At 51.4% G+C, this 12,596-nt stretch overlaps 5 protein-coding genes across 5 annotated transcripts; 3 read left to right on the plus strand and 2 right to left on the minus strand.

The window, feature by feature from the left end:
- Positions 1-43: 43 nt before the first annotated feature.
- BO97DRAFT_403039 (haloacid dehalogenase superfamily protein) lies at positions 44-1,227 on the plus strand. Its single transcript, XM_025694645.1, has 3 exons — positions 44-141; positions 207-366; positions 446-1,227. Exons 1-3 carry the CDS (start codon positions 122-124, stop codon positions 1,160-1,162), a joined length of 897 nt encoding a protein of 298 aa, XP_025554909.1. The 5' UTR covers positions 44-121; the 3' UTR covers positions 1,163-1,227.
- A 943-nt stretch (positions 1,228-2,170) lies between these two features.
- Positions 2,171-5,141, minus strand: BO97DRAFT_411061 (uncharacterized protein; the record flags this gene model as incomplete). Its single annotated transcript, XM_025696163.1, has 4 exons — positions 2,171-3,319; positions 3,377-3,941; positions 4,011-4,984; positions 5,139-5,141. The coding sequence occupies 4 exons, from the start codon at positions 5,139-5,141 to the stop codon at positions 2,171-2,173; spliced, it is 2,691 nt and encodes an 896-aa protein (XP_025554910.1).
- A 760-nt stretch (positions 5,142-5,901) lies between these two features.
- On the minus strand, positions 5,902-7,743 carry BO97DRAFT_458640 (uncharacterized protein; the record flags this gene model as incomplete). Its single annotated transcript, XM_025699238.1, has 4 exons — positions 7,178-7,743; positions 7,061-7,123; positions 6,138-7,006; positions 5,902-6,077 (listed from the first exon to the last, which is right to left on the minus strand). The coding sequence occupies exons 1-4, from the start codon at positions 7,372-7,374 to the stop codon at positions 5,902-5,904; spliced, it is 1,305 nt and encodes a 434-aa protein (XP_025554911.1). The 5' UTR covers positions 7,375-7,743.
- A 162-nt stretch (positions 7,744-7,905) lies between these two features.
- On the plus strand, positions 7,906-9,873 carry BO97DRAFT_361862 (nucleoporin FG repeat-containing protein). The gene is made up of 3 exons (XM_025692436.1): positions 7,906-8,100; positions 8,226-8,663; positions 8,732-9,873. The coding sequence occupies exons 1-3, from the start codon at positions 8,033-8,035 to the stop codon at positions 9,666-9,668; spliced, it is 1,443 nt and encodes a 480-aa protein (XP_025554912.1). The 5' UTR covers positions 7,906-8,032; the 3' UTR covers positions 9,669-9,873.
- A 925-nt stretch (positions 9,874-10,798) lies between these two features.
- BO97DRAFT_174411 (TauD/TfdA dioxygenase family protein) lies at positions 10,799-12,402 on the plus strand. Its single transcript, XM_025690332.1, has 4 exons — positions 10,799-11,379; positions 11,435-11,554; positions 11,609-12,049; positions 12,109-12,402. The coding sequence occupies exons 1-4, from the start codon at positions 10,930-10,932 to the stop codon at positions 12,286-12,288; spliced, it is 1,191 nt and encodes a 396-aa protein (XP_025554913.1). The 5' UTR covers positions 10,799-10,929; the 3' UTR covers positions 12,289-12,402.
- Positions 12,403-12,596: the final 194 nt, after the last annotated feature.

The following is a 12,596-nucleotide window of genomic DNA, read 5'->3' on the forward strand; positions in this document are numbered from 1 at the left end:
TATCGATAGCCGATAATCAAATCAATCTCGCAAGTGCGGAGATATCTAAGAACTGCAGCCCAATTCCCTTGTTGTCCTCACATTGCTGCCTTCTAGACCCCCATAACACATCAAGTCAACCATGTCCAACTCGACTCCGGAGTACGTGCCCCTTTTTGCCTGGATCAATCAGCCATTGACTAACTCGAGCCCTTCCTCTCGCCTAGTTTACCCCGCGTGCGGGCATGTCTCTTCGACATGGACGGCCTCCTAATCGACTCCGAGGACATCTACACCTCGGTCACCAACACGATCCTGCAGGAATATGGCAAGCCGTTACTCCCGTGGTCGATTAAGGCCCAATTGCAGGGCCGTCCCGCGCCAGAGGTACGCACGCCCAAATCACATACCATCCCAAGACTCCCCCACAGTACCACTAACCCTACCCGCCAACAACCGAAAATAGGCCGGCCGCATCTTCCACGACTGGGCCCAACTCCCCATCGGCGCAGAAGAATACGCACGCAAACTCACGGCCCTGCAACTCGCGCGCTTCCCCGAAACGCAGCCCCTACCAGGCGTCGAAGCCCTGCTCTCCGCCCTCGTATCAACGCAGTCCACATCCCACCCGGTACACCTAGCGCTCGCAACCTCCTCGCACGCCAAGAACTTCACGCTGAAGTCCTCGCACCTGCCAGAGCTATTCGCCGCATTCCCAAAGAACCAGCAGGTACTGGGCGACGACCCGCGCATCGGCAAGGGACGCGGCAAGCCGCTCCCGGACATCTACCTGCTGGCACTGGAGACGATCAACCAGGGCTTGCGGGCGCGGGGCGAGAAGGAAATCACGCCCGCCGAGTGTCTTGTTTTCGAGGATGCGGTGCCCGGTGTTGAGGCCGGGCGGCGCGCGGGCATGCGTGTCGTCTGGGTGCCGCATCCGGGTCTTTTGGAGGCGTATCGTGGGCGTGAGGAGGAGGTGCTCGCGGGTTTGACGGGGAGTCATAAGGAGGAGGAGAAGAATGCCGCGGAGAAGGAGGCGCAGGAGCTTGTGGCGGAGCGCGAAGGTTCGCCGCTGCGGGAGAATGGGCGCCCCGGGCAGTTGGGCGATGGGTGGGGGGTTTTGCTTTCTTCGTTGGAGGATTTTCCGTTCGAGCAGTTTGGGATTGTTCCCAACTCTGCTTAGGATGACGGTTTGTCGGGTTGGTTGGTCTTGGCCGTATAGGCTGGATGGGTTGGTGTGATTATCCTACGTTAGGAACGGGGGATGGCAACGGATGTAGATATGCGCGAAGTGCGCGAAATGCATTGATTGGATTGTAAATCTGAAGCATGGCGCAAAAAGACAAGACAAGAATCTCAAAAACATCAGCCATGTATGTCTGGAAAGAACGCGCAAAATAAAACCCCGGAAATTGGATTAGGTAGATGGAAAAGCAAATAGAAAGAATAACGCATCAAAAACAAATCATCGTCACGATACCTTCTTCCCTAATTCTCGCCATTCGCCATGCCAGCCCATGCAATATGCTAACCATGCGCGTCTTCCCATGGTCAGAGGAGATCTCCGCGGCTTGACGCCGAATGATGATGTAGATGGGTCGATCTCCTCTATCCTCGCCCTCGCCCTCGCCCTGGCCATCGCCCAAAAGAAATTCGAAATGTATGTTGCTGTCGGCCCGGTAATCCTGAAATCGGTCATTTCCAAGGGGGAGATCATCTGTTTGGTAGTAGAGATATTCGATGATCGTCCGTATAAGCAGGTGAAAAGAGTAGGAATGCTTGGCCGTTCTCACATCCGAAAACCTTGAGTCTGTATCCGTAGTAGATCGTTCTTCCAATCGAATAGCCTTATCGTCTGTATCTCGCAGAATGTGTCCAAGACACGAAAGGATAACACAAAAAGCAAAACCAAACTGTCCAATCGTAGATCCTTATCATCGTTCCCCGGTGCGGAGCCCTGTCTGTCCCATGGTTCGTATTCAGTGACCAAGCTCCTGAGTGGGATGTAGAGTTTAGAGTCGGCCCATCGCTGACAACTTACCACAGGACTGACAGTGCTGTCGAAAGAGACGAAATAACAAAACCAACAAAAAAGCAGAACTCAAACGATGGAAGGCAAAGGCAAAAGGGAAAACCACCCAAGTGCAAAACAAATACAGGCAAAGTAGGGAAGTTGAAGCCAAAATGCAATTCAACGAGCGCGCTTGGAGCGATGGGAGTCGTCCTCGTTGTCGGCCTCATCCATCTTGCGCTTTCTAGAGCGTGCTTCTGCTGCAGTTTCGGCTTCCTGGGGAATAGAGTCAAATTCGGGCCATCTCAAATCGAATTCATCCCAGTTCACAATGCCCGGGCTATCTACACCAAAATCAGACAGGGGATAATCATTGAGCTGTTCCTGCGCCTCAGCGTTTGAGTTGATGGAGTCCGACATATTTCGGAGCGTCGAATTCTGCTGACGGTCGATGGACGGGGTGGAATGCTGAGCCATCCGCTGGTAAGGATACGCGCGCGCGTTCGCCTGGTTTGCGATCATCTGGTTTTGGACATTATGCCGTGGCATATGATCTTGTCTCGCCATACCCGGGTTCCTTGAAGCTGTGAAAGTTGTCCGCTGGCTATACGGGCTGACGTGCGTTAGAGTGTGGTTACCGCGGGGAACATTGCCGAGAAATTCGTTTGCAGTCCCAGCCATAGTAGAACCTGGGTTGGGAATCATAAGTGATTCGGGATTGCACAGGGGCGCCCCCATGAAAGGATTGCCATCTCCGAATGGCAGTCCATCTTGAGCCGAGATATCAGAAGTGACGTTCTGCGCGGGGACTCGTGAAGTGGCATCGTCTTGGTTTGGAATGAAATCCTGGTCCATCGTAGGGGAAGGACTCGCGGCCTCGGAAGTAGGCAAGGTGGGCTGGGTTTCATTCTCATTCATAGCATTCTCATCCGCAGTGAACTCATCGTCAGCGTCATACTGGTCATTCTTGTCCACGGGTGCAGAAACATCGGTTTCGTCGTCGCCAGTTTTCTCGGTCTGCTCGCTCTTGGCCTTCTTCTTGTCGATCTTGTCCATGATTTTCTTCCCGGCCGCGATGATGGCAGCCTTTTTGCCGTTGACTGTGACGTTGGTGCGAACACGATTTACGCTTCCAGGTGGGTCCTCAATAAGGCCTTTGACGTACGAAGCGTCAATAATGTGCTTACACATGGTCTTGTGGTAAATGAGTCCCTCCATGATCTTTGAAAGTCGGTCCTTGAACGTCATCCATTTGGGCTCGTAAATCCATTTCTGGTATTCGTAGCTGAGAAGTGCGGGACCGTCAGTGTTCCGCGAGATCAGCCCCTCCTGTGAGTTGGTCCGTCAGCAGAGTTACAAGGATCAAGCACTCGCCGTTGGTCTTACCAGGAGCTCCCACGCTGCCCTTTCCGCCATTATGGGCGTCACCCTTGCCTTTCTCCACGCCTTGAAAGCCTTCGCGCCATCCTGCGCGTATTCAACGTTGAGCATGGCATCAACTAGCGCTACAACGATGGCCTTTTTTGCCGCCTCGGTATGGGGGAGGGTAAGATCATCTCGAACATCAGTGACCACCTCGCTGGCGGCCCTCGCTTCCTGTGCCGAAGAATAGGTGGTAGTCTGTGCAGTATCGCTGGTCGGATTCAGCAACTCATCAATATCCGGGAATATATGAGGCCGAATGCCCTTGGACTCCTTCAACGAGTCCCAGAAATCATCGACCTTGATTCGTTGCGGCTCTGGGCCGAGCTCGACCTCTGACTCTGATCCTTCTTCCTCTTCTTTCACCACAACCCTCTGTCTACCTTTGCCCTTACCCCTACGAGACTTGGATTGGCCCGCCTTGGCTTTGGGTTTCTTCAAAATCTTCGCCTTCTTGGCTCTAGGGCCAGCACTGATATTGAAGCCATCATCGACTGCATTTGACCCATCAGCAACGGCGTCTGAACCACTGAATGATGATGGAAAGTCAGCTCATGTACTATTTCTCCTGGATACACTATCGATAGAAGTCACATACCTTTGAAGCACAGGATCAGAGGGACCAGCGTCCGAGGCCTTCCGCTTCATCGAAGTGCTGACAGCGTTCCTCAATAGTCCATTTCCGAAGACGCGGTCGATTTCCTGAGGAGGGGAACAGAGTTGGGTAGGCCCAGCAGGAGCTGGGGTAGCCTCGGAAGGAGTAATGTTGGACGATATAGAGGCCAGCATGCGGCGACGTATATGCGGGTTACTGCCATCACTCTCTGAGACGGACACGCCAGAAAGCTGAGGGACGGCGTTCAAATGCCCATTCATCCCATTATTGGCCGGCTGCTGATAGGCAACAGCTCTCGCAGCATTGGATAAACCATCAGCGACCGGGTTTTGGTTCGCATAGGCCGAATAATGCCCAAGCAGATCTTCAGAAGTCTGCGTGACACCGTTGGCTGTTTGGTAGTGGCGGTTGTCATTCATCAGAAACTTGTCAATGTCAAAGCATCCATTGGTAGCGTCCGTTGCTGCGGATTTTTCCACTGCAGTATGGAAATAAGTACCGAAGCACTTTGACTCAAGGCTGGCGAGAGACTCGAAAGCCTCACCAAAGGTAACAGGCTGGGCATCATGAGTGTTCGCGGTCTTATCACAGTTACTTCGATTGGTACCGTTCCATCCAGCATTCTCTGATCCAGTATCATCTAATCCAGGGTTTGACAGAACACGGTTAGAGAAAGCATTGTTTGGGAGATTGAAGGCAGTGAGATCGGGGTACTGCGGAACATCAAAACTGGTATTATCAGGAAAAGAGTCGTATTCCGTCGAGTTGTCTTCATAGAAGTTATTGAAGTGATTCCCTGCGGTATTGGGCACCTCATCCTCAGGTGCAGCAACTTCAACGCGGTCACCGATCGCGACGTTCTCGGTGTGTCTCTGAGTGCCTTCAAGTAGGCGAGGGTCAATGTAGTAGTCACTAGGGCCATCGGTTCTTGGACGGTTAGCATCAAAATATCTATCCTAGAGAGTTAGCAGAGGCTTACTGCAGTAGATGAATCTCGTTGGAGTCTTGGACTGCGTTGTTATGATTTTCATCAACGAAATGGCTGCGACGCTTTCTGCTAGAGCTAGAGCTCATATGCTGTCTAAAGCGTTTGAGCAAGCCAGAACCAACCATCTTGAAGATACGTTGCAGTAAGCAACGACTTTTCTTCGGTGCTTCAAAGATGTGTGGTGTTTGTTCTAGGGAGGTGTGTGAATGTAGCGGTGCAAGAGGCTTGGAGATCGAGGGTGTTTCGAGGAAAAGTGAAAAGGTCTTACGCTCCTAACAGAGTAGAAGCTTTAAAAGGGAGAGATGATGTGATGATAGAGATCCAATTTCAAGATGGAAGTACTTGCGTAAATAGGAATCTTGAATGTGGACGTGGAGAATCGAGGGAAAGGTGGGTGAAATGAAAGAGTATGGCTGAGGGGAGTGGGAGGAAGAGGGCGGGGGGAAGGATTTTTATATGAGAAAGGAAGAAGAGGCCGTGAACTATTGCTCGTGGAGAGAATCCTGGGTGGCCAGGGAGTGAATATCACGTCGTCTGCCTGTGCTGTAAGATTATTCTTCCCACTCATTTATCGTGGAATCCGGTTGGGTCAGTCTCGCTAGACGTGATTGGACGTGATATTAACAACTTGTGGAATACACATTGATATGGCTGTTCATATTATTCAATGTTATTCCAGGCGAGCCAAAATTAGAAAGATCCTAATTGTTCAGCCCACGCTGATAGAAGTCAGGCGACCGTAGCCTGGGATATTGTTAATATCTCAAACGATCAATTGGAGCCTTTCCCTTGGATACTTCAGAATCGCCCAATTTCACTCTTCGGTGCTAGAATAGGAGTCTTTGCTTCGAGTTTCTGGTTAGCTCCTGGCTTCGTCCAACCAATTCAGTCGGAGATGCCACTTCCACTGAGAAAAGGCATATACCAAACTTTGAGACTCCTGTCACTCTGTGAATTTGGAGGCGAAGTGCCCTCTTCCAGTTCGTCTGGGAAGAACCTCTGCCCCGAAGTTGTCGCGGCCACATTGCCGCAAGGATGCAGAACAGTACTGCTTACTGACTCTGCATGAAATTAGCATCGAGTGGCACAACAGACTTTGATAAACAGCAATGCAAACTCACCTTCATGGACTTTCCACTCCCACTGCGGTTCCTGGGCTCCAGGGGTATGGGTAGGGTTCCGCCAAACGCGCATGCAGCCATCAGTGCCTCCCGCCCAGATCTCATGCGAGCCTCCCTGGTCAGCAGCCACCACGTCGATCTTCATGCGTTGATTGGTGAGAGCTTTGCGCCCCTGCAGCCATCCGAGCAGTTGGCCAGTCACCCTGATATCATACACCAGGACTCCATCACTTTTGCGCTCGGCAACATATAGATACCTTCCGCATGGGCTCCATAGCAGTTGCGTTACCCCACGTCCTCCGATATGAGGATCCGCCTCCGTCTTTGCAATGCTGAACGTCCCTAGAGACTGCCCACTTCCGTGCGAGTCATAGAGTCCGATGTGCCGGGTAAACGTTCCTGCAGCCAGTATACCCTGAGCTGTGGGATCCACGGCCATTGCCGAGACGATTCCCTTCATGCCAACGCCACCGCCCACAACCTGCTTGCGCTTACTTGGTATAGTGGGCATCGTGGTCACGGGCCCATCATTTCCTGGTCGGGAAACATCAAAAAGGCAGATGAGGCTATCAGACCCTGTGAGAAAGTGTGTTCCTCCGAGACTGGAGGGATAAATCATGGAGTGGGGTGTAATGAAAGCCTCCGTCATGGGATTTACCAACGAATAAGAAGCCATGAGTGATGGAGCCAGAGCAGATGCGAGTCGGATTGGATGGTCTCGTACGGAGGAAAGAAATAAGGTGGTGGAAGGGTCCTGGAGGGAAAAGAAAGGATACATAGCCATAGCATAAATCGGTTCTGCAGAAGCCAATGCCGAATATGGTGACAAGCGCAGAGGCGACGGTCTCTCTTCAAGCAGGTCTGGTGGTCTAAACATGAGCTGTCAGATTATGGTTTTGTTTAATAAGGGAAAGGGTACTGACAAGATATAGGTCCGTATGTGGTGGTCTGCAGAGTCCGTCAACAAGGTCGTCCCATCAGCGGACCTGTGAAAGCCAGTTAGCTGTGAGATTAAGCTAGAGACTGCGATGAAAGCATACCATTCAGCGCTTTTTATGATGTTTGAGTCAGATATCTTTTGGGCTGCTTGAGGTGTATCGTCCGCCTGGCCACTTTCGTTCTGGCTGGTTGAGCATGCATCCATTTGGGAGATACATGCCTCATTCTTGACCTGGTGTGTTGTAGCAACACATATGGGCTGTGATGCCTTGATATCTCGCTCAACTATGTGTTCCATTGCAAGCTTCGAGGTCACCTTGGTCCAAATCGGGGGAAATGATCTGACAGAACACCTGGGACGGGGCAAACAGGTGGTCTCGCAGCTAAGTAACTCAGATCTCAGTGACTGTCAAAGCGAGATAGTTTTAGAATGAGCGAATTAGACAAGCTCAAACACTTGTTGATCTAGGCATGGAAAGGCCCGGGTTCGACGCAATTCCTTCAATGGCTACAGTGTGGTACAAACTGAGGAACTATTGACCCAGTGAAGCTTCAAATCAGTAGTGAACAGGAGAAACTTGTAGACTATCCCTCAAGCACTCTCAATCTGTATACCAGAAGGAAATGGATATTGCTGCAGCAGAAGAAGCATGCCGTGGTTAGTTACCTTATGCGCAAGTGACATTGTTATCAGATCACATCAGAAACCGATAAGCCAATGGTGAGCTGGGGCATGTGAGGGTCACGGGAACACGGAGAAACCTGCCGAAAGTGAGCTTAGTGCCCGAGCAACCACCGCTCAGTTGACTGTTTCCCACCCCAAATATCACTCGAGTCTCTATTGATTGCGGCGCAGGTTTGGCAGGTACAAAGCGCCTCAAGTGGCTTTGTCTCTTTGTTCGTGCTTAGTTTGAGTATTTATAATTCACTCATTGCTGCCTTTTTTTCAGTTCGCGATGTTTTCCACAAAGCCTGCAGGTAACTCCGCGGGCCTGTCCCTCAATACAGGTTCATCCAACCTCTTGTAAGAGCTTTCCATCCATCTTCACGCGAACGCACTTTCCGATTTGACTGTCGGCGCTCCCCTCGAACTCTCATCCTATCACAGTCGCCCAAAGACTCGGGGCTAACATTGAGACGCACAACTAGTGGCGGCGCCTCCAACACACAAACTACCTCTGCAACTACGCCGGGAACGACGAGCACTTCCGGAGGCTTATTTGGCAACCTAGGAAATACGGCGTCGCAAGCAAAGCCAGCTAGCGGTGGACTCTTCGGGAACTTGGGCAGTGGGACTACACAGCAACCTCAGCCTTCCGGATCGAATATGTTCAGCAATCAACAGCAAACAGCCGGTGCTACTGGAGGCGGCTTATTTGGCAACACGGCGGCTACTGCTACCTCACAACCCCAAACTGGCGGGCTGTTTGGGGGAACCACAGGTACCACCAACACGGCACAAAGCGGAAATACCGGCGGAGGACTGTTCGGCAATCTAGGAGGTGCCTCGACTACTCAAACTCAGCCCAAGCCGCTCTTTGGCGGCACTACTACAACCACCCCAACTCCTGCTGGCGGAGGTCTGTTGTGAGTTTCTCCCTGCTTTTCGAATACTGCTTTGGGCCAAGAATGTGCTAACGACGAATCTGTTATAGCGGCGCCGCCACTCAGAACACCGCACAGCAACCTCAAGCTCAGAAACCCACACTTGGTTTGTTTGGAGGCCAAAGCACCACTACACAACAACCAGCACAGCTTGGAGGCACTACGGTGATCCCCGGGGTCAAGGTCGATGTCAGCAACATCCTTCCTACAACTAAGTATGAAAGCTGTGCCGATGAGATCAAGTCGGAGCTAGAGAAGTTCGACAATTACGTGCTCGGCCAGATTAAATTATGCAACGAAGTCTCAAATATGATTCCCACCATTGTGACGCAGGGACAGACCATCCCACACGATGTGGATTTTGTTCAGGGGAAGCTCGAGACCATGCAGCATGCCCTGGAAAATGATGCCAGGGAAATCGATCAGCTGCGCAGCCTTGTGTCGCGCGATGCGGCCGAGGCGCAAGTGGCCTTCCGCGCCATTGATACCCTGAAGCTACCCCTGCAGTATCAGTCGACTGGTGGTGCTGGTTGGTGGACCCCCCAGAACCAAAAGGCCGATGGACAGACCCTCCGCTCGACGCGCAAGAACACCTTGGCCCTTCCAGATGATGTTGAGGGTGATCCTGCCACCGCCACCAGTGTGAACGGGGTGCCGGTGAATCTGGTAGATTATTTCTCTCAACGTTCTGATGAGATGGGAGATGTTCTCGACCGCTACACCCGAAGCCTAAGGGAGATTGAGGACCATCTCCACGGGGTGGAGGCTACTCTGGAACGACAGATTCATGACTTTGTGGCATCCCGCAGTCGCGAGGGTACGGCGTCCGGAACTCCGAAATCCATCGTCAACGATTTGGCTACGGTTCTTGGCGATGTGGAGGCTGGTATATTGGGCGTCGCTGGACGCCTCGGCGGAGTGACCGAGCAGGTGCAGGAAGTGGTCCTGGGCCCTCCCTCGATTGCCGACGGCAGGCTCAATCTGTGAGGGAAAGAGCTTTGTTCAAAACATACTTAAACCGTCGGCGCTGAGACTTTGCTCTTTCATTGTACACTATAATGTTCTTGGCGAGGGTGAAAAGCAAGGAAGGCGGGCACTTTTGTTTGTTTGGGTTAGCATGGTTATAACAAGGAGTTTGTTCTGTGATGACATTTAGGGCCACGGGCGCGCCAATATATTATTATTATGAAATGCAAGATTTCTTATCTTCAGACTCAAGGCTTTGCAACTCAATGGCGGGATGAAATTGGAATGGGCTGAACTACGTGTGTTGTCTTAGTCAAAGAACGATGAGGTTCGACGGAGGTCAAGTTAAGGCCGGGCGGTGTGGATAGAAACGCAAGAGGGCGGCGAACTGGCGTGATCGCACCTCATCCCCGGGTCCACATCTTCTAAATCTAGCCTCATTCACCCGTTTTTTCTTATCAATCTGTCTCAATCAGCTGCGAATTGGGGTTTGTCACCATGACATAGGTAGCTAATCAATCATAGCTCTTCTCCATGAGCTCTTGCTACCGACCGCAAGTTCTGAGGGTTGGTTGCATCATCCGAGAGATTGACTGTTGGCTCATACCGAGTACTCTACTGAGTCTACTCCGTACCAGCACTAGGATCTACGATCTACGAGGCGGGAGAGTCCCCGAACGCCGCCCCCTGATTCTAGAACAGCCCCTGCTCTTCTTTCTTCAGCACGACATGAAACAGAGTTGACGCCTCAAAATTTCGGTGTGACGCTGCCATTTGGCGACGCAAGGCATGTCCTTTGCCTGCTCAATGTCCGACTGTGGATGGAGTCGTACTATCCCATCCATCCGGTTGCAAGCCGGAACTATGTCCTTCGCCACAGTTCTCTGCTTGCGATGACGCGATCACCGCCAATTCTGTGGCGCCCGGGGGGTTCGGAGTCTTTTCTGGAACCCATGGTCCCGTGGTTGATCCTTGAACACCTGTCTTACAGGCTCCGACCACTTGGGTGATTTCGGCCATCGATGGTGCAATTCGCTGTCTGCAACATCAGCTTGCTTTGAGGATGAGTCTTACTGTACCGAGCACGCTCGCTGACAATCAGGCCGGGGATTGATTCTACTCAATGTCTATAAATCAGCAACCAGTCCCAGGCTTGATCTATAATCCCTTCTGGTTCCATTGCAACAGCCTCTCGCCTTCGCCTTTGTATGCTCTTTGGCCTCTATCCATAGACCATTGACATACGAAGCTTTTTCCTTCTATTGTCAAGCTACCACCTGATATGGCGCCCTCGTTTGTGGACGCTCCCCTCGCCCAGGACCTGGGTTCCTTCTCTATCAACAAAAAGCAGGACGTCACTGGCAACAAATTCGGCTATCAACCGGGACGAACGACTGTGGAGGATCATGAAAACTATGCATATCAAGACCTGCTACCATCGTTTCCAGATGTTCACTGGGCGCCGTTGGCAGTGATTCCCCATGAAGATCGAGGTCTACATGGCGACCCCAACTTCCGGCACCTTCTCCAAGACGCGACAGATGTCTTCGACTACACTCCCAAGATCGGTACTGAAGTCCATGGGGTCAACCTTGCCAAATTGACAGACGCGCAAAAGGACGACCTAGCCCGCTTGGTTGCTGTTCGTGGCGTAGTCTTCTTCCGCGGTCAAGACGACCTGGACATTGATGCTCAACGGGATTTGGGTAGACATTTTGGAAAGTTGCACAAGGTATGAAGACGATCTCTATGCATGCCCCGCTTATCAATGGTCTGACCATGGTTAGCATGCCACCACGGCTGTGCCGAAGAAGGAAGGACTGGAAGATATCCATGTCGTCTACGCAGGTGACAATGCTACCGATCAGCGGGCGATGTTCACACCCAGCTTCTTGTGGCATTCAGATGTATGTGGAATACGATATTCAATTTATGAGTCTCACTTTTCTAATGGAAACTAGGTCACATATGAAGTTCAACCTCCGTCGTACACATCCCTCAAGGTGCTAACAGGCCCTCCGCGAGGAGGTGGCGGAGACACTCTCTGGACATCTCAATATGCAGCATACGATGCACTTTCTCCTCACATGCAAACATACCTCAAGGGATTGACAGCTCTTCATTCTGCTGAAATGCAAGCATCAGACTCTAAAGCGCTCGGGCGAACTGTTCGTCGCGAGCCTGTCACAACGGAGCATCCTCTGATTAGGACGAACCCTGTCACTGGCTGGAATAGTGTTTTCTTTAATCCTGGATTTGTGACTAAAATCGTCGGGATTCCCAAGGTTGAGAGTGATGCTATCATTCGGTATCTTACAGAGGTGATTGCGACAACACAAGAGATGCATGCTCGCTTCCAATGGAACAAGAATGACGTGGCTATTTGGGACAATCGGACCAAGGTAAGCGACAATTCCCCACAGTACAGGTAACTCGATCACATCACTAATAGATTGGCTAGAATCATTCGGCTTCTTATGGATTTGCCCCTCATCGTCGCCATGCAGTCCGAGTTGCCTCTCATGCCGAGCGCCCGGTCCTGGACCCAGCGGGACGATCACAGGAGGAAGAGTACATCGCTCATTACAACCTTCCTCCTGTGAACAAAGATGGCTCCCATCAGTCTAATTACAATGACTGAACAAGATCACGGTTGATGTAATTTTAGAGTGTTTGTATGGAGCCATAGCGTTGCTTTGTTGGCTGTTTCATGCCTCTCAAGCAAAAGGCTGTGAGAGCTGGTTCTTCTTGCAGTTTGGGAAGACAGGGGCTAGAGCATGATTTACATATTTATCATCATGAATTAGCGGGATCACTATGTTATTGAAGCCCAAGCATTACATGGGCCATAAGTTCTGTTGTTTACTATCAGCGTTTGCGGGGCATGTGGCTAGGTACCACCTTCCTCAACACTTTCTTTCTTCGAAAACCGTCTAATTTAACCACTAC

The sequence above is a fragment of the Aspergillus homomorphus genome (assembly GCF_003184865.1).
Source record: "Aspergillus homomorphus CBS 101889 unplaced genomic scaffold BO97scaffold_4, whole genome shotgun sequence".
Taxonomy (NCBI): domain Eukaryota; kingdom Fungi; phylum Ascomycota; class Eurotiomycetes; order Eurotiales; family Aspergillaceae; genus Aspergillus; species Aspergillus homomorphus.

Excerpts from the sequence above, each read along its gene's own strand:
- BO97DRAFT_403039 (XM_025694645.1), top strand. The coding sequence starts at position 122 with ATGTCCAACTCGACTCCGGA. Across the intron at positions 142-206 it reads ATGTCCAACTCGACTCCGGA|TTTACCCCGCGTGCGGGCAT; the intron begins GTACGTGCCCCT and ends CCTCTCGCCTAG. Across the intron at positions 367-445 it reads AGGGCCGTCCCGCGCCAGAG|GCCGGCCGCATCTTCCACGA; the intron begins GTACGCACGCCC and ends AACCGAAAATAG.
- BO97DRAFT_361862 (XM_025692436.1), top strand. The coding sequence starts at position 8,033 with ATGTTTTCCACAAAGCCTGCAGGTAACTCCGCGGGCCTGTCCCTCAAT. Across the intron at positions 8,101-8,225 it reads ACAGGTTCATCCAACCTCTT|TGGCGGCGCCTCCAACACAC; the intron begins GTAAGAGCTTTC and ends ACGCACAACTAG. Across the intron at positions 8,664-8,731 it reads CCTGCTGGCGGAGGTCTGTT|CGGCGCCGCCACTCAGAACA; the intron begins GTGAGTTTCTCC and ends AATCTGTTATAG.
- BO97DRAFT_174411 (XM_025690332.1), top strand. The coding sequence starts at position 10,930 with ATGGCGCCCTCGTTTGTGGACGCTCCCCTCGCCCAGGACCTGGGTTCC. Across the intron at positions 11,555-11,608 it reads GCTTCTTGTGGCATTCAGAT|GTCACATATGAAGTTCAACC; the intron begins GTATGTGGAATA and ends AATGGAAACTAG. Across the intron at positions 12,050-12,108 it reads TTTGGGACAATCGGACCAAG|AATCATTCGGCTTCTTATGG; the intron begins GTAAGCGACAAT and ends TAGATTGGCTAG.